The sequence below is a fragment of the Acyrthosiphon pisum genome, chromosome A1 (genome assembly GCF_005508785.2).
Source record: "Acyrthosiphon pisum isolate AL4f chromosome A1, pea_aphid_22Mar2018_4r6ur, whole genome shotgun sequence".
Taxonomy (NCBI): domain Eukaryota; kingdom Metazoa; phylum Arthropoda; class Insecta; order Hemiptera; family Aphididae; genus Acyrthosiphon; species Acyrthosiphon pisum.
Genome location: NC_042494.1, coordinates 161,366,252 through 161,386,838, shown reverse-complemented (window position 1 = coordinate 161,386,838; position 20,587 = coordinate 161,366,252). Strand labels below are relative to the sequence as shown.

Here is a 20,587-nt window from a genome sequence, read left to right as displayed (position 1 = left end):
TTCAAAAAAGTCCAAAGTACAATAAATTTTTATTATTGTGCCTTTTTTTTTTATAAAATATGAACACGTACCTGTTCTTGCAATTGTTTTTGGTGGTGGTACAGGAGCAAATACAACAGGGAAAATACAATTATCTATTTGACTATCAATTTGTAAGTTATTTATTTTAGCATGTATCTGAGATGTATAATCAGAGGACTGCAAATTAAGCCAAAATCCAGTATTGTAAATTCGTCTAATATTTTTTTTAGAAGGTTTTGTAACAACATTTTCAGCAAAATTCACCTAAAAATATAAATTTATATAAATATTTTTAATTTAATGGTACAATTTATCTGAAATATACCTCAATATTCAATTCTTTTATGAAGACAATGGGTTCATTTTCGCCAATGGCCAACATTCTAGTATAGCGTATATAAGATGTTTCAATTAGTTCACATTCTTTCTGTGTCATTGGTATGTAACGAGAACCACTTAATTTTTTTGTTTCCCATATTACTCCAGAACTATAATAAGAATTACATTTAAAAAAATTTAAATTCTAAAAAGCACATTTTTATTTATTATTTAAGTATGCACAAAAACAAATTGTGTATACATCAGTAAGTATTATGATAAGCCTGCAAATCCAGTACTATTAACCAAATGAAAATAATAATTAAATCACAAAAATACTAATTATTAAAATATGAATTCATAATTTTTACCTTCCAATTCTCAAGTACATCAATTCCATACAAATATCATTATTCACTAATGATAAACCTAATGAATGTATAGAAACTAATATTTCTCTATTTATTATTTCAAGTTTACTCGAAGCTTGACATTCTTCAGCAATACTGGCATCAGTAGTAAACATAAGAATACGTTGTATACCATCTAAAAACGAAATCCAATACACTTTTATACCATCATCATGATTGAATGTCCCCACACCATCCTGGAAAAGATACAAAATATAAATCGGATTATAACCAATTATTTTTTTTCAAATATTGTGATATAATTTGTGAATAATATGAAAATGCCTAATCCATAGAAACTTTATCTATAGTAATCGATACTTACGGTTTCAAATTTATTTAATTCTAATTAAAATTTTTATTAAACTTAATTTAGTTTTTAAGACGGCAATCCAAATATACATTTTAAGCTTTGAATAAAGTTAGTTGGTTTAAATGAATTTGTGTTATGTAACAGGTAACTACTTTTTTTCACTTTGGGTTGAATTTTATGTAATAAATTAAAAATACTAATACTATTAAGTATCATTAGGGTATTAACTGTAAGTTATTTTAAATAATTACGGAAAGTTTTTAGAATTACAATAAAAATAGTACATTATATAAGATACTCAGGACATAATATATTTATATCTCTCAATCAGTAGAAACAATAGAAAATTCTATTCACTACCACTAATATGACTCTAGCATAAATAAATGTTGAACTTTTACTAACTTTTCTTAAATCTGCTTGATTCTGCATCATATTCCAATAAATAATAGGGTTATCTGTTGGAGTAGTCCATGCAAAAAACATTTTATGCCTAGGTGGTAATATTTTTCTACAAAAAACATATCAGGTAATAAAAATGCATAATTTAACACTAAAACTTATAAGCAATAAGTATAACTAACATTTCGTCTAAATATTCTGATAAATCGTGTTCAATAAACTTTAGGTAACTTTCTGTATGATTTATAATTAAAGCAGGTGCCATTCCTTCCATGTATGGACTAAATGTGATGTAAGTTCCACCTTCTGTCATCTGAATATCCACTTGAACAGCACTATACTATAAATATACTTTCAATGTTAGAAATCTTAATACTACTCTAGATTAACAAAACTATTGTTATATTTTTAATTTATTATTTATCAATAATAGTAACTAAAAATATCTATTAAAACACACATCTTAATTGACCAGTAAAATAATTTTTAATAATTTACTTTATTACGGAGACGTATTAAATCACTTCTTGATTTATAATATGGCAATGGTGTAGATGCATCTAATGTACCAGTTATACGAAAAATAAATATTTTGTCTAAATTCAGTTTATCTGTAATGTTTTGAGGCCAAAATGGCATACAGCTATTTGGATCCACCTAATAAATAGGAAATTATAAATTATAAATTGCACAACTTGTAATATTAAAAAAAAATAAACTCTAATTTTAAGTATACTTTAGTCCAAGTTTGTTGTAACTTATACATTTCTTGAACGTCAATAGCAAATGGACATTGATTGGATGTGATGTAAAATGGAGTAAATGTAACTTGTTTTGTTAAAGAATTGTTAGTAAGTTGGATGTGTACGCCCATCTAAAAAAACAAATACTTATAAAAAAAATATTCATAACATCTTAAGACAAAAATATTACCTGATATAGAATGTTATTTGTTTTACACATAATTGATCCAGAGTTTCCGGCCACATCCAAAGAAAATTTATCAGACCATTGACCTGAATCAACTTTAACATAAGCTTTTTTATTAGCAAAAAATATCTTTTTTTTAAATGACCACATTAAAGGTTCTGTAGGATTTGATGAATGTTGTAACATGTTTGCCTCATCATCAACAGCCTATAAATATTATAAGATACAAGATGTTTTATTAAAATATATATTTGATTTCTAATAAAATACTAATATACTATTTTGATCTAATACCTTATAAGTAAGAATTTTTCCAGTCTTGTTGATCATCCAAAATGGACAATAAAGTGTTTTGACATGTGTTCCTCCTTCGTGAAATTCAGTTCGTATGCCAAAATTTATAACATTTGCATTTGTATCAGGTTTATCTTCATTATTTGTGAATGACCAAATGGAAAATTCATCTGGATGTTCCTCAACAGTACATTTGCAATCCCAATATTTATCTAAATATTTTATCTGTGAAAATAAATCATTTGTTGCGATAAAAAAAACAAATCAAACCCAAAACTTATAATTTTAAATTTAAGCTAACATACAAATGTGTATGGTTTTTTAAAAATATTTAATTTAAATATACAGATTGATTTATCAAGAAATCTTCCCCTCTTCCATCTATTTTCATTTAATAATTCATTTATTCAAACTCAGATTTTTGAAAATTTTAAGTATAGTTAAAGAGCATGATTTAAAATTTAAAATATTTAGATTTATTCCATTTAAGGGGTCTTCTCTGGCAACTTTTCACTTCCCTATGAGTATTTCTCATTTTGCCTAACTTAACTCATTTTACCCATTATCTTAATAATATAATAAGCTTAACATTTCCCCAAAAAATTGTATTGTATTTTATATATATTTCATTAAGAGGATGTGATATCCGCACGTGTTCTACTGAGCGTAAAATTTGCTATGTTACGCACTTGTAAGACGGAGACAACACATGCGGGTATCACATCCTCTTAAGGATTGATTTTAATTCAAATGAAATGAAAGTATGAATTAATTTTCCTTAGCTATACGCCCATACCTAAATTATTTCAACTTTTTTAATGTTTACAAAAACCAAATCAAAGATATAAATACCTGCAATGTAAGACAAGAATATCCAATTTCCACAATTGGTAAGTTTATTTTTTCTCCAGGAGCTAATGTTTTTAATTCAGAATCACCTTGCATTAAACAATCTAAATTTACTGGTAGAGCATTGACTAATATAACTGTAGGATATAAATGAATATTATAGCAATTACTAGACATCAAATATCGATCGGTGTGCTCAAAATATATGTGTTCCATATTTCCTAATAACTAATAATAAAAATTAAATATTATTAATAATATTTTAAGCATTTTAAATGATTTAGTTTACTTGTATAAAAAATGGATCTCTGTCCTCAACTTGATTTGGTGGACACTGTAGCATTGCACGTAATTTCATAACTGGTTGGATATCTTTCCAAATAAAAGATTTAACGCATATTTGATATCTAGAGATAAAATTATTATTATAATTGTCATAAACTCTAATCTAGATTGATTTACTTCTCTGGACAAAATAATATTTCTTTGGTTTGTGAATAAATTGAATGAACGGGTAAATTGAATGGTTTGTTAGGTTTTGCTTTACCGATCATTTTCAATTTTCCTTGTTTCTTATAATAAAGAAATATGCTTTCATTGAAGTGATTATGAATCTATGTTAATAAAATAGTAGTTAGTTAAATAATCAAATCTTATTTCATAAATATAACATTACTTGAACAACACTTCTCAATGTTACAACCATGCTGCCATTAATTACTTGAGTGTCAGTTACTAATCCCCAGGGTTCATTTACAGAACTTAGTTTATGTTTAATATTAAAATATCTTTTGTCGGCCTTTATTAATGGTAAACTAAATTCTGTAACATTATTATTTTCCTGAATCTAAAAAGGAAATGAATGACTTTAAGATCATGTTCTCAGATCATACTAAAAAGAATAATTTATTACAACCTTAATTTTTAAAGATCTTTCAGTTATTTTACTCTGACGTAAATGATCTGATACTGAATCATCATTTTTAAGACAAAGACTGATCTGTTCTCGATCTTTTAGAATAATATTATCACCAACGTCGTCACTGTTACTTACATTGTATAACTATAAATACAAAAATTCAAATAATTTAAATATATATATATATATATTCCTTTTTATCCTATTTTTACTTTAAACGGTGTATTTGATATCATGATAGTTATATCAAATCCAAGATTGTTCTGAACAACATATGGAGCTGCTTCAATTCTTTTTGAAAGTGGTATTTCTGCTGTAATTGCTTCATTAAAAGCTTTACCTAAACTGGTTAGAACTTCTAACGCAGTTTTCGTCATTGTTATTTCAATAGTTTCCTGAAATTAAAATAACAACAAAATTAATATTTTACATACTTGTGTTATTCATACATTCATTGAGAAATCATACATATGATATCAAAGAAATTTTCATTGTTGGCTTCCTTTGAAATACTTCTTCTTGAGGACTTAAGTTTTGGTCAAAAGTCTCCAACTAAAATATTAATTAAATTTAAATAATAAATTAAAATTATTTAAAATTAGAATTGATTACCTTCAGCTCGAGTAACCATGGTTTATATTTAGTACCAATAGTAGATTCAACTTCAACAGGCTCAATAAATGGCTCCCAAAGAGCTAATCGACTGTTATAATAATTCATTTGCATTGTTAACTCTCCCGCAACAGATAACTAAAAAATAATATATTAAAATTACATCTTATAATTACTACAAAAGATGAAAAATGTTGATGATTTTTTTATTTTAAAATAATTATTAAAATCATCAAATCATAATACATGCATCATAGATTTTTAACTAGTTGAAATTATATAATAGCAATAACCAAGTTAATTATTTCACTAATAGTATTATTAACTTACCTTAGAGCTCCAATTATTTACAGAACCATTAAACGTACACTCTGTTAATAACATTGGCATTGTCTTGGTGCCAATTCCTGCTTCAATAGTAAAAACTATTGAAGGAATTGATATTATACAAACTTCACTTTTCTTTAATATAGGTAATATATCATCTTTGCCAAAATTACTAGCTTCCACACCTAACTCTGAAATATTTCAGTAATATCAACCAGTAATTAATATTTAATGACTTTAAATAATACACTTACCAGTTTTTAAAAACCAGAATTCTGAATCATTAAACGTAGTTTTATTCCACAAATCTTCATATTTTTGTTCATCATACTTTGGTTCTTCGGATAAATTTTCTTTTTTTTCAGTTAAGCTTTGATTGATACGATTTAACATTTCAATATTGGCTAAGAAAAACAAAATATTCTAAAAACTATAAAAATTAAATTTAATGGCTTCATTAGAAAATTATTACCTGGTGTAACTGATATTATCAAAGGAGTCATTGTTACATCAATGTTAAGGCAAGTATCATCAGGTGTTGAACCAATAACATTTATAGTAACTGGTCTTAATATCTATTTAATATAAATATTATATATATATATATATATACAAATTAACTTAAAACATATTTATAAAAACACAAAAAATTAATATTAACTTGATTCAATGTATCTTTTCTTCTAATAGGATTATAGCAGCAAGAATACAATTGCAAATCTTTAATTTCTCCATTTATAGTTTGACGAGTTGGGGTAGACATACGCAGTTTCAATGTGGCTTCAGTCTAAAATTAATTTATGGTAATTAATCATTAAGTTATTAATCTATTTATTGTTAATACTATTACATTCATAATAATTGCATTTGTATTGATGTCATCTAAACTTTCAACCAATATAATATCAGGTTTTTCTAATTGTACTTTTAACATAAGTGTCTTATTGTTTTCTTTTTGTTCTATGACATTTGGTTTCTCTTTCTACAACATATTTGAAAAATAAATAATCTACCAAATTTGTAGTTTTAAGAGGACGTGATACCCGCATGTGTTGTCTCCGTCTTACAAGTGCGTAACATAGCAAATTTTTAAGACGGAGACAACACATGCAGGTATCACGTCCTATTAATAATATTGTTTATTTCATTTTATTACTACCGTTATATTTTGTTTGGCATTTTTTGTTACATCATTTATAGCTAAATCTTGATTTTGAGATGGCAATATAAAGAAATTCAACAAGTATTGAATATACTCCACATTAAATATTAAATTAAAACTAAAAATTTTCAGCTGAACTAGAATATCAATAAGTGTTAGAAAATTAGTGATTTTAAAGGGATTTTTGAATAATAATAATTACCATCTGATCCAGCAAGGGTTTGCTTGTACTTCATGTCAATAGTATTTTTTAAGCTTTCATTTTCAAGATCACTCTTTTTTCTCTCCATATAACGTACTACCTTATTTCCTGGAGATTTATTTACTCGTGTATCATCTAGTGTTACATCTAACAAGTATAATGACAAAGCTAATGAAAGATCTGTCTGCATTGATCCATCCACAGTTAATGAGGAAAACATAAATTGTCCCATACTATTATTCTTAATTTGTAAGCCATTCTGCAAAAATATAATAATAATAACAAAAATAAAAGCTATTCGATTCTCGTTGTTTTAAGAATTAAAATATCACAACTCGTAAATTAGATGATACAAATATCAAAGTTTTAAAAATATATTAATATAAAAAAAGTTTAATTTGTCAATTACCTCATCAGGACCTCCTTTAAATAGCTCTAGTATAATATTTTTTACAGAAAATTCAAATTTAGCTAACGTTCTGATATCTTGAGACAAAGATTTATTTTTTTCCACATCAACAATTACTTTGATCTCTAAAACAAATAAAATAAAAAAAACGATAAGATATTTAAATTTACAAAATTAACTATCAAAATGTTCAATAATATATGCAACCAACCATTTGAATCATTTTGAGATGTGCTTAAATAAGGTTGGTTATTTGTTGGAGTCAAGTCATCTTTTCCCTCACTTAGATTTTCATTTAATACTTTCATTACTAAAATGTAATCAATATGACTAACAGTTACCTACAACAGTTACAATTTGTTAACATTAAACAAATAATAATATCTAAAATATATAAGCATTATTAATGTTTTAATTTTTAAATATTTTTTAAATATATAAGCATTATTAATTATACTTTGATGGAGTCAAATTTAGCCACAATATCAAAATCTGGGTGATCGGTATACCATGCTGATGATAAATTACGTTTTACAATAAGCGAAAATGTAATAGGTTGTAACAATAGACAGTCAAACACAAAAGATTTGATACAATCATTCAATTTTACTCTGAAAATAATATATTAAAAAACATATATTATACAAATATATTTTAATCTTATAAATAATTATACCTAGATATTTTAAGATTTTGTAAATTTAAACTCAATTGATCAATAACTGCTGGAATATGATCAGTTCCTTTGGAAATAACCAAAAATGAGTTTGTAATAGATAAATATCCAAAATCAAAACATAATGCTTCCAAACTAAAAGAGTTTTGTGGTACTACAATGACTGGAGCCTTTAACAAAAATATAAATAAATTGTTAAAAAAAAAGTATTAAATCACTTATTATCAAACAGGAAATTAAATACATACTTTCAGATTTATTTTAAGAGCAACACGAGTAGCAGATTTCACATTCATTTTAGCGGTAGCTACAGCAGCAGCCCCGGCTTCATAAACAGCAGCTTTTCCAGCTTGGAAATGATTTATAAAGCTCTGTGGGTAAAAATAAATCAGATACTACATTTTGACAAATTACTTTATATGGTTATTTTTATCACACAAGATAATTTAAACATTTTTATTTCTAACAAAATTATAATAGACTAGCCAACCCGTCACAGCTTCACTTGTGATTGGTTGTTTATTTTGCCTTCGAACGATGATATGTATAATTTTTTATCGTTTAATGTGATCGGCAAGTAAATATACAAAACGGTTAATGAAAATGTATTGAAATGTTTCTAGCGGTATTAATGATAAATATATTTTTATTAAAAATAGCCGATCCCGTGCACTTCATCGCCCATTAAATGTACCAACTCTATATGACTTAAACTTTGTTCAATTCGCTATTTAATATTCGGTGTATGGCGTTCAAAACTTAACTTTTCCGTTGACCAGAATAAAAATTCTGATTAACAGCTGTATATTATCAGGTAGGCAATCTACCTGCGGTAGATCGCAGATCCCGTGCTGTTTGTAGGTAAGTGTATGATTTAGCTCTAGAGTATCTAAGTTATACAAAGTTTGTCGTTTTTACTTAATTTCACCTACGGTGGATTAATATAATCAATTAATACATCCTAACCTAACACCTAACTGTACTAAAATCAGATGAATAAAAAAAAACCAAATTTAACCCTTTTTAAATCTTCCCAGAGGTCTAATCTACACACAAACATTCATTTTTATATATATAAAAAGAAGAATGGGCTAAGGAATGGACAAACGACCAATGTTGGCCGCATCTCCTTCAGTAGCGATGGCATTACGCAAGTGAATGTACTCGTCTGATCGTAACTTCGACTGATTGAAACAAATGAGATTGAGACGCTCCAGTAATATTCAAATTAAAAAATAATAATAATAAATAAATATTATTCTCAACTCCTATAACCCATAGCAACAATTAATAAACAAAAATGTCTATCGTAAATCTTAAAATTCCTGTTATAGCCTCTACCAGGGGTGATCAATTCCCTTTTTAAATTAGCCTAAAACCTTCTCTGTGATGTCCTTTTTAATTTTAAAAAAACTGCACGACAATTGAATAAGTAGTTTTGGAGTTAATCCCGAACAAAAAAAAGCGATTTCATTTTATATAGTAGTGTAGATATACAACTAAAAGTAAAATATACTTACCAATAACTTGGTCATAAAACGATTTAAAAATACACATTTTATACACCCTGATGAAATTAACATAAAAATTTCTGGTGAATCATAATCAATAAGATATTGTTCATTATACATTATCATTTGAAATTTCAAAGCTTCGTCATTTTCAGCAACATGAATAATCTGAATGTGTAAAATTTAAATGGTTAGTGAATCATTACAAAAAATAAAATAGCAGGTTTCTCCAAAAATACACAATTGTGCTAACTGCTAATATAGAAGTGTTATAATTCCGAGGAACAGTTGATAGCATTTAACAAATGATATTGAACAATATTATATTAGTAAATTAATTTAAAATATTTGTTACTTACATGTTTATAAATTGTATCTGATGATGGATCAAAAACACTAATATTTCGTAATTTAGCATCAATTTTAATATCTGATTTTTTTATTTCAACACATGACTCAAGTTTAGTTATAAGCATATGAGCTAAATCTTCAGCTTCAGATACAATTATAAGTTGTATTTCCCCTATTTTAGCTACTAATTTAAAATCTTTGATGTCTTTATCCTCAGATATTTTTTTATTCACTAAATACATATGTTTTTTTTAATAAATAGCACGAGTCAATATATTTAAATTAAATTATTTCATACATACATTGAAGAACTTTACTTGCAGCAGATTCTTCAAGAATAGTTGACAATGCATTAGAAACTAAATGCATTCTTTTAAGTTTGATAGGTTTTTGAACTTGCGGCGGAGATTCTGAGATATAATTATACTGTTTTTGCATGTTTGTTATATTAGAACTAACATTATTCATCCAATCAAAAAAGTAAAGCAATGCATCTCTATTAGCTGTTGCTAATAACTTAGTAAAGTTTAATTCAAGAAGTTGCAATACATTATCATTTGTATTAAATTCTGGAGAGTTTTTATCTACCTATAAAAATAGATTTTTCAAGACTTTGTCACATTTTAAATAATTATTAAATATAAAATGTATACTCACCAGAGTATACTTCATAAGTAAGAGGTACTGGTTTTCATCTTCATTTGGTGTGTCAACTAAGGGTATAATAGTGTCTTTATAATACTGAGCTAAAAATAGTCTACCCAATTTCAAAGCAATACTCGTATTAAATGATTGCTGTGTTAATGACAGTTCAAGGGTAAGTAAATTAAAGTCTAATAATGGACTTAACCAAGAACCTTTGTCATCATAAGATAATACTTTAATTGACAAGCCTAAAGTTAAAGAAAAACAAGAATACAATTATTTAAAAAATAAACATATAAGTATATAACTAATAATTAAATATCAGCTTAACACTTTGGAGAGTGAATCGGGATTTATTAGTTTACACCCAGGGAGTGAATTAGGAATGACTAACTTGGATAAAGTATTTAAAGTAAAGACGTAAAGTATATTTATGTCTTAAATACGATACCGGTATTTTAGTAAAGACATAAATATACGTCCAATCCTAGCCAGTAGATAGCAGCACACGACTCATAAATTATCGTCAATTTAATACGGACATAACATTATAGATAAAATAAGGTTTTTGTGTAAAACGTAAATATACGTCCATACTCCTCGAGGCGCATTTCAACAAAACGTATATATACGTCCATACTCGTCAAAGGGTTAAGCTAAAAATTATTAATTAATTATATTTTGTGTATTAATCTTACGTTTGAGAACTAATTTAACATCTAATGATGTAAATTGCACATTTACATCGGAAGATTTTTCTGCTTCTTTTCTTTGGCTGGTTAAATTTCTGGTCATATTGAATGAATCAATTTTTTGACGTAATGACATTGCTGAACCAAGTATATCAAAATCCTTAAGAAAAATTAATTTATACATTCAATTTTTAAAAAAAAAGCTATGTTATAATATTTAGTATAACAATAATTTACTTAACCATACAAAAGAAGAATAATATATTAAAATAATTACATGAGGATCATTGTCTGATTCTTGGGCTTTTTTTGGTAAAGGAACACTTAAAAACACTGATAGAGCATCCAAAATGCGATTTTCTGTAATAACATAAAATAATATGAGTAATGATTATATTATAATGTATGTTCAAGACATAGAAAAGACCAAAATAATTAAATATAATTAAAACTATTACTCAATGGTATATATTTCAAATTAAACTATTTATTAATTCATAAAAACACATTTTTTTTATGTTATATTTTATAGAAATTATTATTCACAAATATTTTTAGTAGATGTATTTGAATAAATATATATTACAGCTGATTTCAAAATCCAATTCTATTACATCTAATTCTATTTCGATTAAAGAGTAGATTTTCTCAAATATGCATACAAGAATATCAATAAGTGCAAATTACAGGGAGGCTAAGGGGACTTATCGTCCCCAAAATATCCCATTAGCTCCCTCAAATGTATACAGCGTTTTAATTATGTGAGATCGACCCCCCTCCCGCTCACATTGATGTTAGAAATGTAGCCCCCAATAACATTTTAATGGATTCAACGCTTATGAAGAATGTAAAAATAATTATTTATATTTTATAAAATATACTAACACAGTAACACTACCAACCCCGAAATAATGACAGTTAATGTTAATTTATTTATTGAACAGTAGACAGTTTGATAATATATAACTCACATCTTCCATACATTTAACATCATGAAAATATGTATGTAAAAAATATAAAGTAATTTTAATTTTATCACCTGCAATTTTTATGTCAATAGCTGGTAGTTCTCCAGTCACCTTCAGTAATGGTAAACGAGGATCATCAGTTATTAAACATTTTTCAACTTGAATAGATACAGTGGTTGGCTTCAGAATATAAAGTTCATTTTGAAATGATTCATTAAATTTATTTTTCCACTTGTCACCTTTATTAGCAATTAATATCTAAAAATGAACAGTTATTATTAATATTATTATAACATAGTATTATTTTTAGTATTATTTTCACCTACTTGAGCATTTTCTAATTCAATGTAATAGCGATCATAGCTACGACTTACAATTTCTTGTAAAACTTCAGATTGTGATGCTCCCTTTTTATGCATTGAATGTATACTTACTAAATTATCTGTAGTTTGTGGTTTGGATTTTATTTTCAAACAACCTAAATTAAAAACTAATAAAGACTGGTTTCTGTAAGAAAGAAAATTATGTTAATTAATATTTGCTTATTTTTAATATTTTAAAATAATTCTTACTTTCTGTAAAATCCACCATGTGGTATAACAATGTAAGATGGCATCATATCAATCTTTAATTCAAGCCTTTTATGTTCTTCTATGATATGTTGCATACCTAGAGCAGATTTTTCTTTGATTTCAGCTAGTTTTGTACCAGCTGCAGCTTGTAATCTTTGTAATTAAAAAATAATTTTAAATTAACATAAATTAAAATACAATCTTAATACAATTCAATATACTAATATAACAGAAAAATACTGTAAAAAAAATTGATATGTAAATATCAAAATATATGTATATATAATATATCTCACTTATTTTATTGTCAACTACTAAATTATAAAGCAAATAAAATTAATATTTAACGTACTGTGTTGTAACATTTGATTGTTGTATTGTAAATATATTCATAATTTTAATTATAGTTTGGGCATCATAGACCATTTTTAAAGGTCTAAATGACAATATTACTCTACTATCACAAATTTGATCAAGAGGATTTGTTTCAAACAACAAACTGAATAAATACTTTTGTCTATCAATACTATCTTGATCAACGCTTTGGCTACATGCTAAATCTTGAGCGCTTTTGTATTGATCAAATGATTTAGAGATAATAAGTTTTGGTATTGTATTTAATTGTTGTAAACCTAATACTGATAATGTTTCACCAGAAGCTTCCACTCTGGAATATAAATTATAATATGTTATTAAATGAAAATAATAATATGTAAATAATTGTATTGTAATACTTAATAGCATTAGCTGTTAATCTTCTTTGAAGTTCCAATGAAAATTCTTTAAAACAGACAGTCAAAACTTTTTGTGTAGATGTAAATTCTTCGTCGAAAACAGATATTTCTAATGTATGTAAACAAAATTTAAATATTGTGTCTATAAATGTTTCGGGATATATTGTTGTAGCTGAACTTTCTTGATAACCTATTGCTTTATACAACTTTTCTTTTTCACTAACATTCATAACTTCTTCAAATTGTTTAACTAAAATACAAAAATGAGTTAAAATAAGCTTTTTAACTTTTATTAAAACCGTAAATTACTAATATCTTTTTCTTTTTCTTTATCATTATCATTTTTGGAACGCCAAAAACTGAACCATCCTCGTTCTGCTTCTACTTTTTTTATTTCTTCTTGAATTTTTCCTTCTCTTTCCACCTGTAAATACATATATATACTTAAAATTTTCATAGACTAAAGTTGAGAAGTTTTTGTCTAATTGTTCATCATTAAGAACAATATTAAAAATAATAAGCTAAAAATTAGAAATTGAATACATTTAAAATTTATAAATTTGAACTATATGTGTGTATCCACTTATTTCATATGGAAGAAAATAATAATAAATATATTTGTTAAAGCACACCAGATGGAACAATTAAAAACATACAACGCCAATATTAAAAATTGTGTTTTGGGAAAATATAAGACAAAGAAGAAAATATTTAAAGAATGCATTAAAATGTAACTAAAAATTGTACGCAAGATTCTTACTATATTTTCTACTCTTTGTCTGGTCAAAATAATATTCATCACATCTAAATTATTTTCCAATTCAGATATTCTATTCAATGTTATAGTTGATGGTTTTTTTGATTCTAGTTTTTGTCTGTAAAGAATACTATACTCTTTAATTAATTTCCTATGTGAACTCATGTGAACCCAGTCCCAATTTCTATGTATCCTTCTTACATCTTCTTCCAATACACACTTATATGCAAACTTCCACCTAAATTTAACAAAAAAACAAAAAGTTAACTAAATAAAACATAAACATAAATAATATAATATCATGTTTAATTAAAATAAGTACCTATATCCTAAAAAAACAATAATATTCACATATACCAAAATTTAAATTTTAGTATAATTTGTCATATTATTATTATATTAAAAGAGCACACAACACAAAAAAAAATTGTCTTTATTAAAAAATTATCATCTAGTGTGTTGGTATACATACATACATACATTTTGTGAGTTACCTTTCGGGGAAATTATTTTTAAAATGTTGCTCATTAAGTAATAAAATTAAAAATAATTTGTTTAAACAATATTACCATTCTTTATAGTTTCCTTTATATTCTTTAATTAATGGTCGGTATTTTCTATAAGGCATTGCTTTAGTTAAACGATCTAAAGATTCTGCAGCCATAATCAAATGTTGATATTGAGTTTTACTAATTCCTAAACCATAAAATTATATTATGTAAATAACTTTTGTTTAAAATAAAAATCTATAGTTTATTTAAAAATATTGTATTTACTTATGTTTAAGCTTTCCATGTCAATATAAATAGAATATTTTGGTATTGTATAATCACTACCATCTAATTCTGGTTTTGGATTCATTTTCATTTTAGCTTTAGCGTTAATTGGACCCAACACTAAAATAAAAAGTAATATTTTTCATAAGTAATTACACAAACAATGAAAATATAAACAAATATTTATATAATAACTTACAATATTCATAACCATCAGGTAGAACATCTTTCTTTGGTATTCCATTTATGAAAGACTCATTGTATGTTTCTCTTGGTTGTTCGGTGAATAAATTACCTTTAGAATTCCAATAAACAGCATATCCTTCCATAGAGATAATCTAAGAAAATAACATTTAAAAAAAAATACAAGCCTAACACTTTTTAATAACTATTATAAAAATAATTAATTTTTATTTTTGAATTTTACAAAATTATAACTCACTTTTAAGTTAAAAAAAAAAAGAGGATAAATTTAGTAATGTATTTTGTTAAATTAGTAATATTTAAAATATTTAAATATCTTAAGAAATTACAAATCTACTTTCTAAACACAGTGTCAGTATTGTTTGCAGTTAGGCAGTCAAAACCTAACTAAGGTATTTAATGCTTCATTTTTTTTATTATAATTATTTGATAACAGCCACTAAGGAATGGTGTAGTTTTTTAAAAATCATAATTGCGCCACTGGTGGAAGCCCAAATGTAATACATTTATGGATCATAAAAGAATTCAACGTATTTACAAATTTATAATACAGGAACTGGTGTAAAGTATGATCTACCGGTGGTCAGTGATCTACATTTTAACGTTTACAGTATTAATAATAACAGTAACAAAATGTCGAAATACATATTATTATAACTTGTATCAACTATGCTTCTTAAAATGTACCTACCTTAAAGATCATTGCTAGTGGATCTTGGCCTTTATCAATAAATCTATTCCAATTTGAATCAGTCGAATGAGAAGTTATATCATAAAGTGTACAACCAAAAGAAAATGGATTATTCGGAAATGTTACTCGGTCTTCATATCTAATATGGATTGTTTTAATATTGACTTGCACATTTCTGATAATCTGAGTAGCCAACTTTTCAACAAAAGAATCTTTTACATTATCTTGATCCAGTTCTAAAAAATAATTTTTCAATGATATTAAATATAAACAATCAATGTCCAATGAGTAATAAATAAAAAAAAAGTTTGAGCCAAAAATTTCAACTGTGTAAACATGACAAAAAGATTCAAAGTATTTTAAAATTATAAATATTATGAATTATGCATCGAAATTCTTATTTTAATATTTGATGGAAATTTCTTGAGGGAATAAAATATATAAATGTTATGAAACATTTAATGTTGAAACAAATTAACAGCAAAATTTTGAAACAAATGATTAAAAAAATGTTTTTCACAAATTATCATTTAATAGTATTTATGCATATCTACTTAATTTTTTAGTTTATATTGTGATTATTGCACATACTATTTTTTTGTTGATCCAACAACTTAATATTCTCTATTCTTAAAATTTCATTTTGTTTTGCTGTTTGTTTGTTTTTCTCTTCTTTTTCCGCATCATATGTAACATCTTGTGTTGGAACAACAAGTAAGAAAAGACTATCAATGGATGCTTCTACTGAACCGCTATAAAGATTTTTCCATGGTATTTTTAACACCAACTTGCCTATGTAACAAAGAATAACATCAACATATATAAGTACTTAACACAATAGAATTTAATAGAATTAAAGTAATTTAAGTTTACCAAGATGTCCATAAATAGTTCTGACAGGTAGGTCTAAACTATCTAAACATGTTTCTTTTAGTTTAAGATCTCTTAAAACAACATCTCCTATAACAAACATTTATTATTATTTATTAAATTTTATAATATATCATTCTCTGTTCAGGTTAAAAGTATACTGGTTTTGCACATGCAGACGGAGATACAAAACCTGTGGGACCCCCTAGGCAACTACTAGACACTTTTTCATTGGATGTTAAATATTGGCAATCATTGTCTATCACAAGTCGACAATGACACCTATAGGTGGGTATTATATGCAACACAAACAATTTTTGTCGGCTGTGCAATATACTCTTATCCTGGATAGAATATAGGTTTTAAATTAATTTATAATACTTTGCTGAAACATTGCAATTTATCAGATAGTTGTGTGTATTTAATATTTAAACATAATCTATTAATTAGTTTTGAACTCAATCACAATAATTAATGCTACTAATTTCACTAATTTATGTAAAATACTAAAATATCATAATTTTGTTTCAGTAATAAGATATTATACATTAAAAATAGACCCTTATAAATAACTACTCGTGGCACTAAATTTATGAATTTGAAATATACAAAGACAGATTAAAAGGATAATTGAGTTTTGACAAAACCAGTAAGATAAAATCCTTCTGTTCTGTTCTGTCTCGTTAATTTGGAAATCAATGTGTATAAATCAAACAGACTTCTATAGTATTTAATAATGAAAACTAGGAACAAATAATTGACTATAAAAATAGTTCTTATAGAGATAAGATAATTATTTAAGAAGCAAATAAAATTTAACAACATAATTGGTTTTTATTGATAGTGTTTAACTTAGTTGAACTTCAACACAATCTACATATTTTTAAAACTATCAACGTATTTCAATTATTATGAAACGCAACAATAATAATTTATACTCCATTCTGATTAAGATTGAACCGGCGGCTCGACCAAAACACGTTTTTTTCGCGCATTTCGGACGTTGGTGGGAGCGTATGCACGGCGGCCAACACCGGCGCCGACGATCGACGACAGCGGGCGATGACTGTCGGCCAATCACAGAACGCATAGCCATTGCATAGGGGGTCAGGCACTGTTTGGCGGCTCTGTCTGCATGCGCGAAGCCGGTTCAATCTTAACCTGAACGGATTCTAGAGTAATATAATAATATAGGTGTGACTGACATGTTTAATAAATAAATATGATAAAAACAATAACATTCTTTTACTTTAAATTTAGTTTATTCAAGTCTTTGGTGTTTTGTTTAAATAACATTTATTACTAACTTATATTAATCAAAATAAATTATCAACAAGTCAACAAGTAAAATAAACATGATATATTTTTGATAAACACATAATAAACAATTATCATAGGTAACTCCGAATTTCAATGCATTTTAAAAGTATAATATTATTTTGTACACGTAATGGAGTATAAAGTTACCCATTATTATCTCAGTAATATTTGAATAATTAAGTTTAATTAACACAATTATTTATTTGTTAAAAAAATATTATTTTTAATAGTCAAAATATACAAACTGTAAAAATATAAAGTGAAAAAGAAATAAATCAGGCGGTTAAACTATATGAAAGATGCACTTGGTTAAAGTTTAGGTTTGATAGTCGATAGTAGATTATATTATATAAAATATATACTATATTTAGAAGTTGAGATCTTAAAAATATCAAAATTAATTAAATTACATAATGGCAATCAAGAAATATTGTAATCAATCATTTTTATTTGTTTATTAATAGGCAATTGTATACACAATACAAAAATGTTTTAAGCCACCTTAATACGTTCACTGTGTATACTTTGTCATGACCCTGAAAAAATAGGTTTTAAAAATTTTTCCTAAAAATTGAAAAAATAAAATATCAGTGTAAGGCTTGCACTTGTTTATGAAATAATGTTTATAGAATACGCTGACGAGAAACAAAATGTTTAATCGTAATATTGACTAAATTGTAATGCATTTTATAACAAGGTACATGATTCGAATTGGCATTTTCAGCAAATGCAAACCATTTGGCATCATCTATAGTGAATGTGTTCAACTTTCAATCAGTATCATAAACGATAAAATTATTATTAGGTATATGAAAATATCAATTTACTAGAAAAGAAAAATATTCTTTATTCATTGAAATTGTTTAGAGTGTTAAATATAATAATAATAAAATATAATAACAATCTCAATAGATTATTTTTTATATAATATGTTTTAGTATTGTAATAATAATAATATGATTTGAAAAATAATATAACAAATCAATCTTATACAGATTTGAAATTATAAAAAATGATATTTAAGATAAAATTATGAGTAAAAAACATTAGAAATAGCGCTTTAACCAAAATACTATAACAAAAAATTATGACATTACCTATATTAAAAACTTAAATAAAAAGCATTTATTTAATTTTACTTTTTAACTTGTGAAGGCAGCTAAAAAAAAATATATTATATCAAATTAAAACAGACAAAACAATATACCAGGGGTCGAAAAGAAAAACTATTTTAAGGGTTGTACAAAAAAAATTAGGTACCTACTCAAAAATGTTATTGAATATTTTTGAAATAGTAAAATAGTTAATTGCGTTTTAAGCTAGAAGTAATGTTTATTATTGCTACTCCTATCAATTTATTTAAGAAGTGTACAAATTTTTACTCACCACCCCATATTCCAATATTCAGCTGAGAACTATCTAAATTCTCAACATATTCACCAATAAACCTGTTGAGCACATCAGCCACCAAAGATTCAAACACCATGATTTCATATGAATTTTGAGATTATTGATTAAAATCAAATATAGTATAACACATCATCACTAAATAATTCAGAAACAATATTTAAACTTCCATATAAATATAAAATAATACAATTAACTATACATACAATATAAATTAATTAAAACTGTTTTACTTACAGAAGTGTAGTATAGTATGGAATAAAAGTACAAGTATATTAAATGTATATATAGGTACTATATTACTAAATCTATAATACACAATTAATGAAAGTTTGATGACATAATCATAGAATTTTAGTTATAGGAATCTACGAATTGAATAATAAAAATTAGTAAAATAATAGATAACGGTTGATAAAAAACAAGCTTTTATCAGTTAGTAACATTATTTTATGGCAACATTGCCAACCTTAGTTTGAGATTGAGATTTTCGGTGCTTTGAGTATTGAACACGGACGTACATACGTACGTACGTCCGTGGTATTGAATTTAAATAAATAATAAACATGAAATGCTGTAAAGTGTAAACATTTATTATATTATTATCGACTATCGTCATCACCAAATGACAAAGACCACAATATTTATTACTACTATATTAAATACTCATTACTTATTAGTTTATACTTATTATTACTTTATTACATAAAATGTTAAATTACATTTATATAAACTTAATTCGTAATTCATACCACAGGGCACGCTGGTACAGACATTGTTGATGATATTAAATATTTTAAATATTAATATTAATTCAATATGTTTTTTGTATGCCGGTGATTCCAATATTTTTTTTTATAGTGGTAGTAGCCTATAAGTTACTAGTTATATAGCTATAAAAAAAATGTCTTCTTCACGAAATTTAATTATTAAATTAATATTAGTTATTATTTATGTTTGAAAGTTTCCGCAGTATACATTATTAAGCAAGATACCTTAAAAAAAGTATCGCGATACGCCGATTACTATTATATACTCTTTAAATTATTAAAAAAAAATCGGCCCTATACTATTAAAAGTTACAACCTAAACTTTAGAATTTTATTTATGATTTTTAGTGGGTAATACCAGGGGTATGAAACTCGGTGAAATAGCCGAATCGAGCGATTGTGGCCTTGAATACGGTCTCCAGGGAGGCGTGGCATACGTGAAATAGTGAATGGTAAACAAGCCGACCCCGCGTAG

The 20,587-nt window shown here is 25.7% G+C and overlaps 1 protein-coding gene across 3 annotated transcripts in view; it reads right to left on the bottom strand.

Moving 5' to 3' along the window:
* Window positions 1-20,112, bottom strand: part of LOC100168146 (vacuolar protein sorting-associated protein 13) — a 28,447-nt gene extending 8,335 nt beyond the window's left edge. For 2 of the 3 annotated variants that reach the window (XM_003245530.4, XM_008186398.3), the window contains exons 1-50: window positions 19,580-19,723; window positions 19,322-19,480; window positions 16,619-16,705; window positions 16,337-16,537; window positions 15,746-15,981; window positions 15,050-15,188; window positions 14,851-14,970; window positions 14,644-14,770; window positions 14,078-14,312; window positions 13,627-13,741; window positions 13,318-13,567; window positions 12,936-13,250; window positions 12,584-12,736; window positions 12,338-12,518; window positions 12,083-12,269; window positions 11,321-11,403; window positions 11,050-11,203; window positions 10,364-10,599; window positions 10,009-10,294; window positions 9,715-9,938; window positions 9,365-9,523; window positions 8,093-8,215; window positions 7,845-8,014; window positions 7,626-7,779; window positions 7,380-7,509; window positions 7,169-7,293; window positions 6,760-7,018; window positions 6,555-6,694; window positions 6,246-6,377; window positions 6,057-6,182; window positions 5,868-5,970; window positions 5,650-5,799; window positions 5,399-5,586; window positions 5,069-5,206; window positions 4,925-5,008; window positions 4,669-4,851; window positions 4,454-4,600; window positions 4,214-4,384; window positions 4,000-4,151; window positions 3,827-3,944; window positions 3,541-3,765; window positions 2,689-2,913; window positions 2,398-2,601; window positions 2,201-2,338; window positions 1,963-2,121; window positions 1,647-1,804; window positions 1,468-1,573; window positions 711-946; window positions 347-509; window positions 72-285 (exon numbers count right to left, since the gene is read on the bottom strand). In XM_003245530.4, the coding sequence (XP_003245578.1) occupies window positions 72-285; window positions 347-509; window positions 711-946; window positions 1,468-1,573; window positions 1,647-1,804; window positions 1,963-2,121; window positions 2,201-2,338; window positions 2,398-2,601; window positions 2,689-2,913; window positions 3,541-3,765; window positions 3,827-3,944; window positions 4,000-4,151; window positions 4,214-4,384; window positions 4,454-4,600; window positions 4,669-4,851; window positions 4,925-5,008; window positions 5,069-5,206; window positions 5,399-5,586; window positions 5,650-5,799; window positions 5,868-5,970; window positions 6,057-6,182; window positions 6,246-6,377; window positions 6,555-6,694; window positions 6,760-7,018; window positions 7,169-7,293; window positions 7,380-7,509; window positions 7,626-7,779; window positions 7,845-8,014; window positions 8,093-8,215; window positions 9,365-9,523; window positions 9,715-9,938; window positions 10,009-10,294; window positions 10,364-10,599; window positions 11,050-11,203; window positions 11,321-11,403; window positions 12,083-12,269; window positions 12,338-12,518; window positions 12,584-12,736; window positions 12,936-13,250; window positions 13,318-13,567; window positions 13,627-13,741; window positions 14,078-14,312; window positions 14,644-14,770; window positions 14,851-14,970; window positions 15,050-15,188; window positions 15,746-15,981; window positions 16,337-16,537; window positions 16,619-16,705; window positions 19,322-19,421 (8,209 nt within the window). In that variant the 5' untranslated portion in view covers window positions 19,422-19,480; window positions 19,580-19,723. Of the gene's footprint in view, window positions 1-71; window positions 286-346; window positions 510-710; window positions 947-1,467; window positions 1,574-1,646; window positions 1,805-1,962; window positions 2,122-2,200; window positions 2,339-2,397; window positions 2,602-2,688; window positions 2,914-3,540; window positions 3,766-3,826; window positions 3,945-3,999; window positions 4,152-4,213; window positions 4,385-4,453; window positions 4,601-4,668; window positions 4,852-4,924; window positions 5,009-5,068; window positions 5,207-5,398; window positions 5,587-5,649; window positions 5,800-5,867; window positions 5,971-6,056; window positions 6,183-6,245; window positions 6,378-6,554; window positions 6,695-6,759; window positions 7,019-7,168; window positions 7,294-7,379; window positions 7,510-7,625; window positions 7,780-7,844; window positions 8,015-8,092; window positions 8,216-9,364; window positions 9,524-9,714; window positions 9,939-10,008; window positions 10,295-10,363; window positions 10,600-11,049; window positions 11,204-11,320; window positions 11,404-12,082; window positions 12,270-12,337; window positions 12,519-12,583; window positions 12,737-12,935; window positions 13,251-13,317; window positions 13,568-13,626; window positions 13,742-14,077; window positions 14,313-14,643; window positions 14,771-14,850; window positions 14,971-15,049; window positions 15,189-15,745; window positions 15,982-16,336; window positions 16,538-16,618; window positions 16,706-19,321; window positions 19,481-19,579; window positions 19,724-20,094 lie in introns of those variants that run through there. The other variant, XM_029488722.1, reaches the window with a different exon arrangement.
* Window positions 20,113-20,587: the final 475 nt, after the last annotated feature.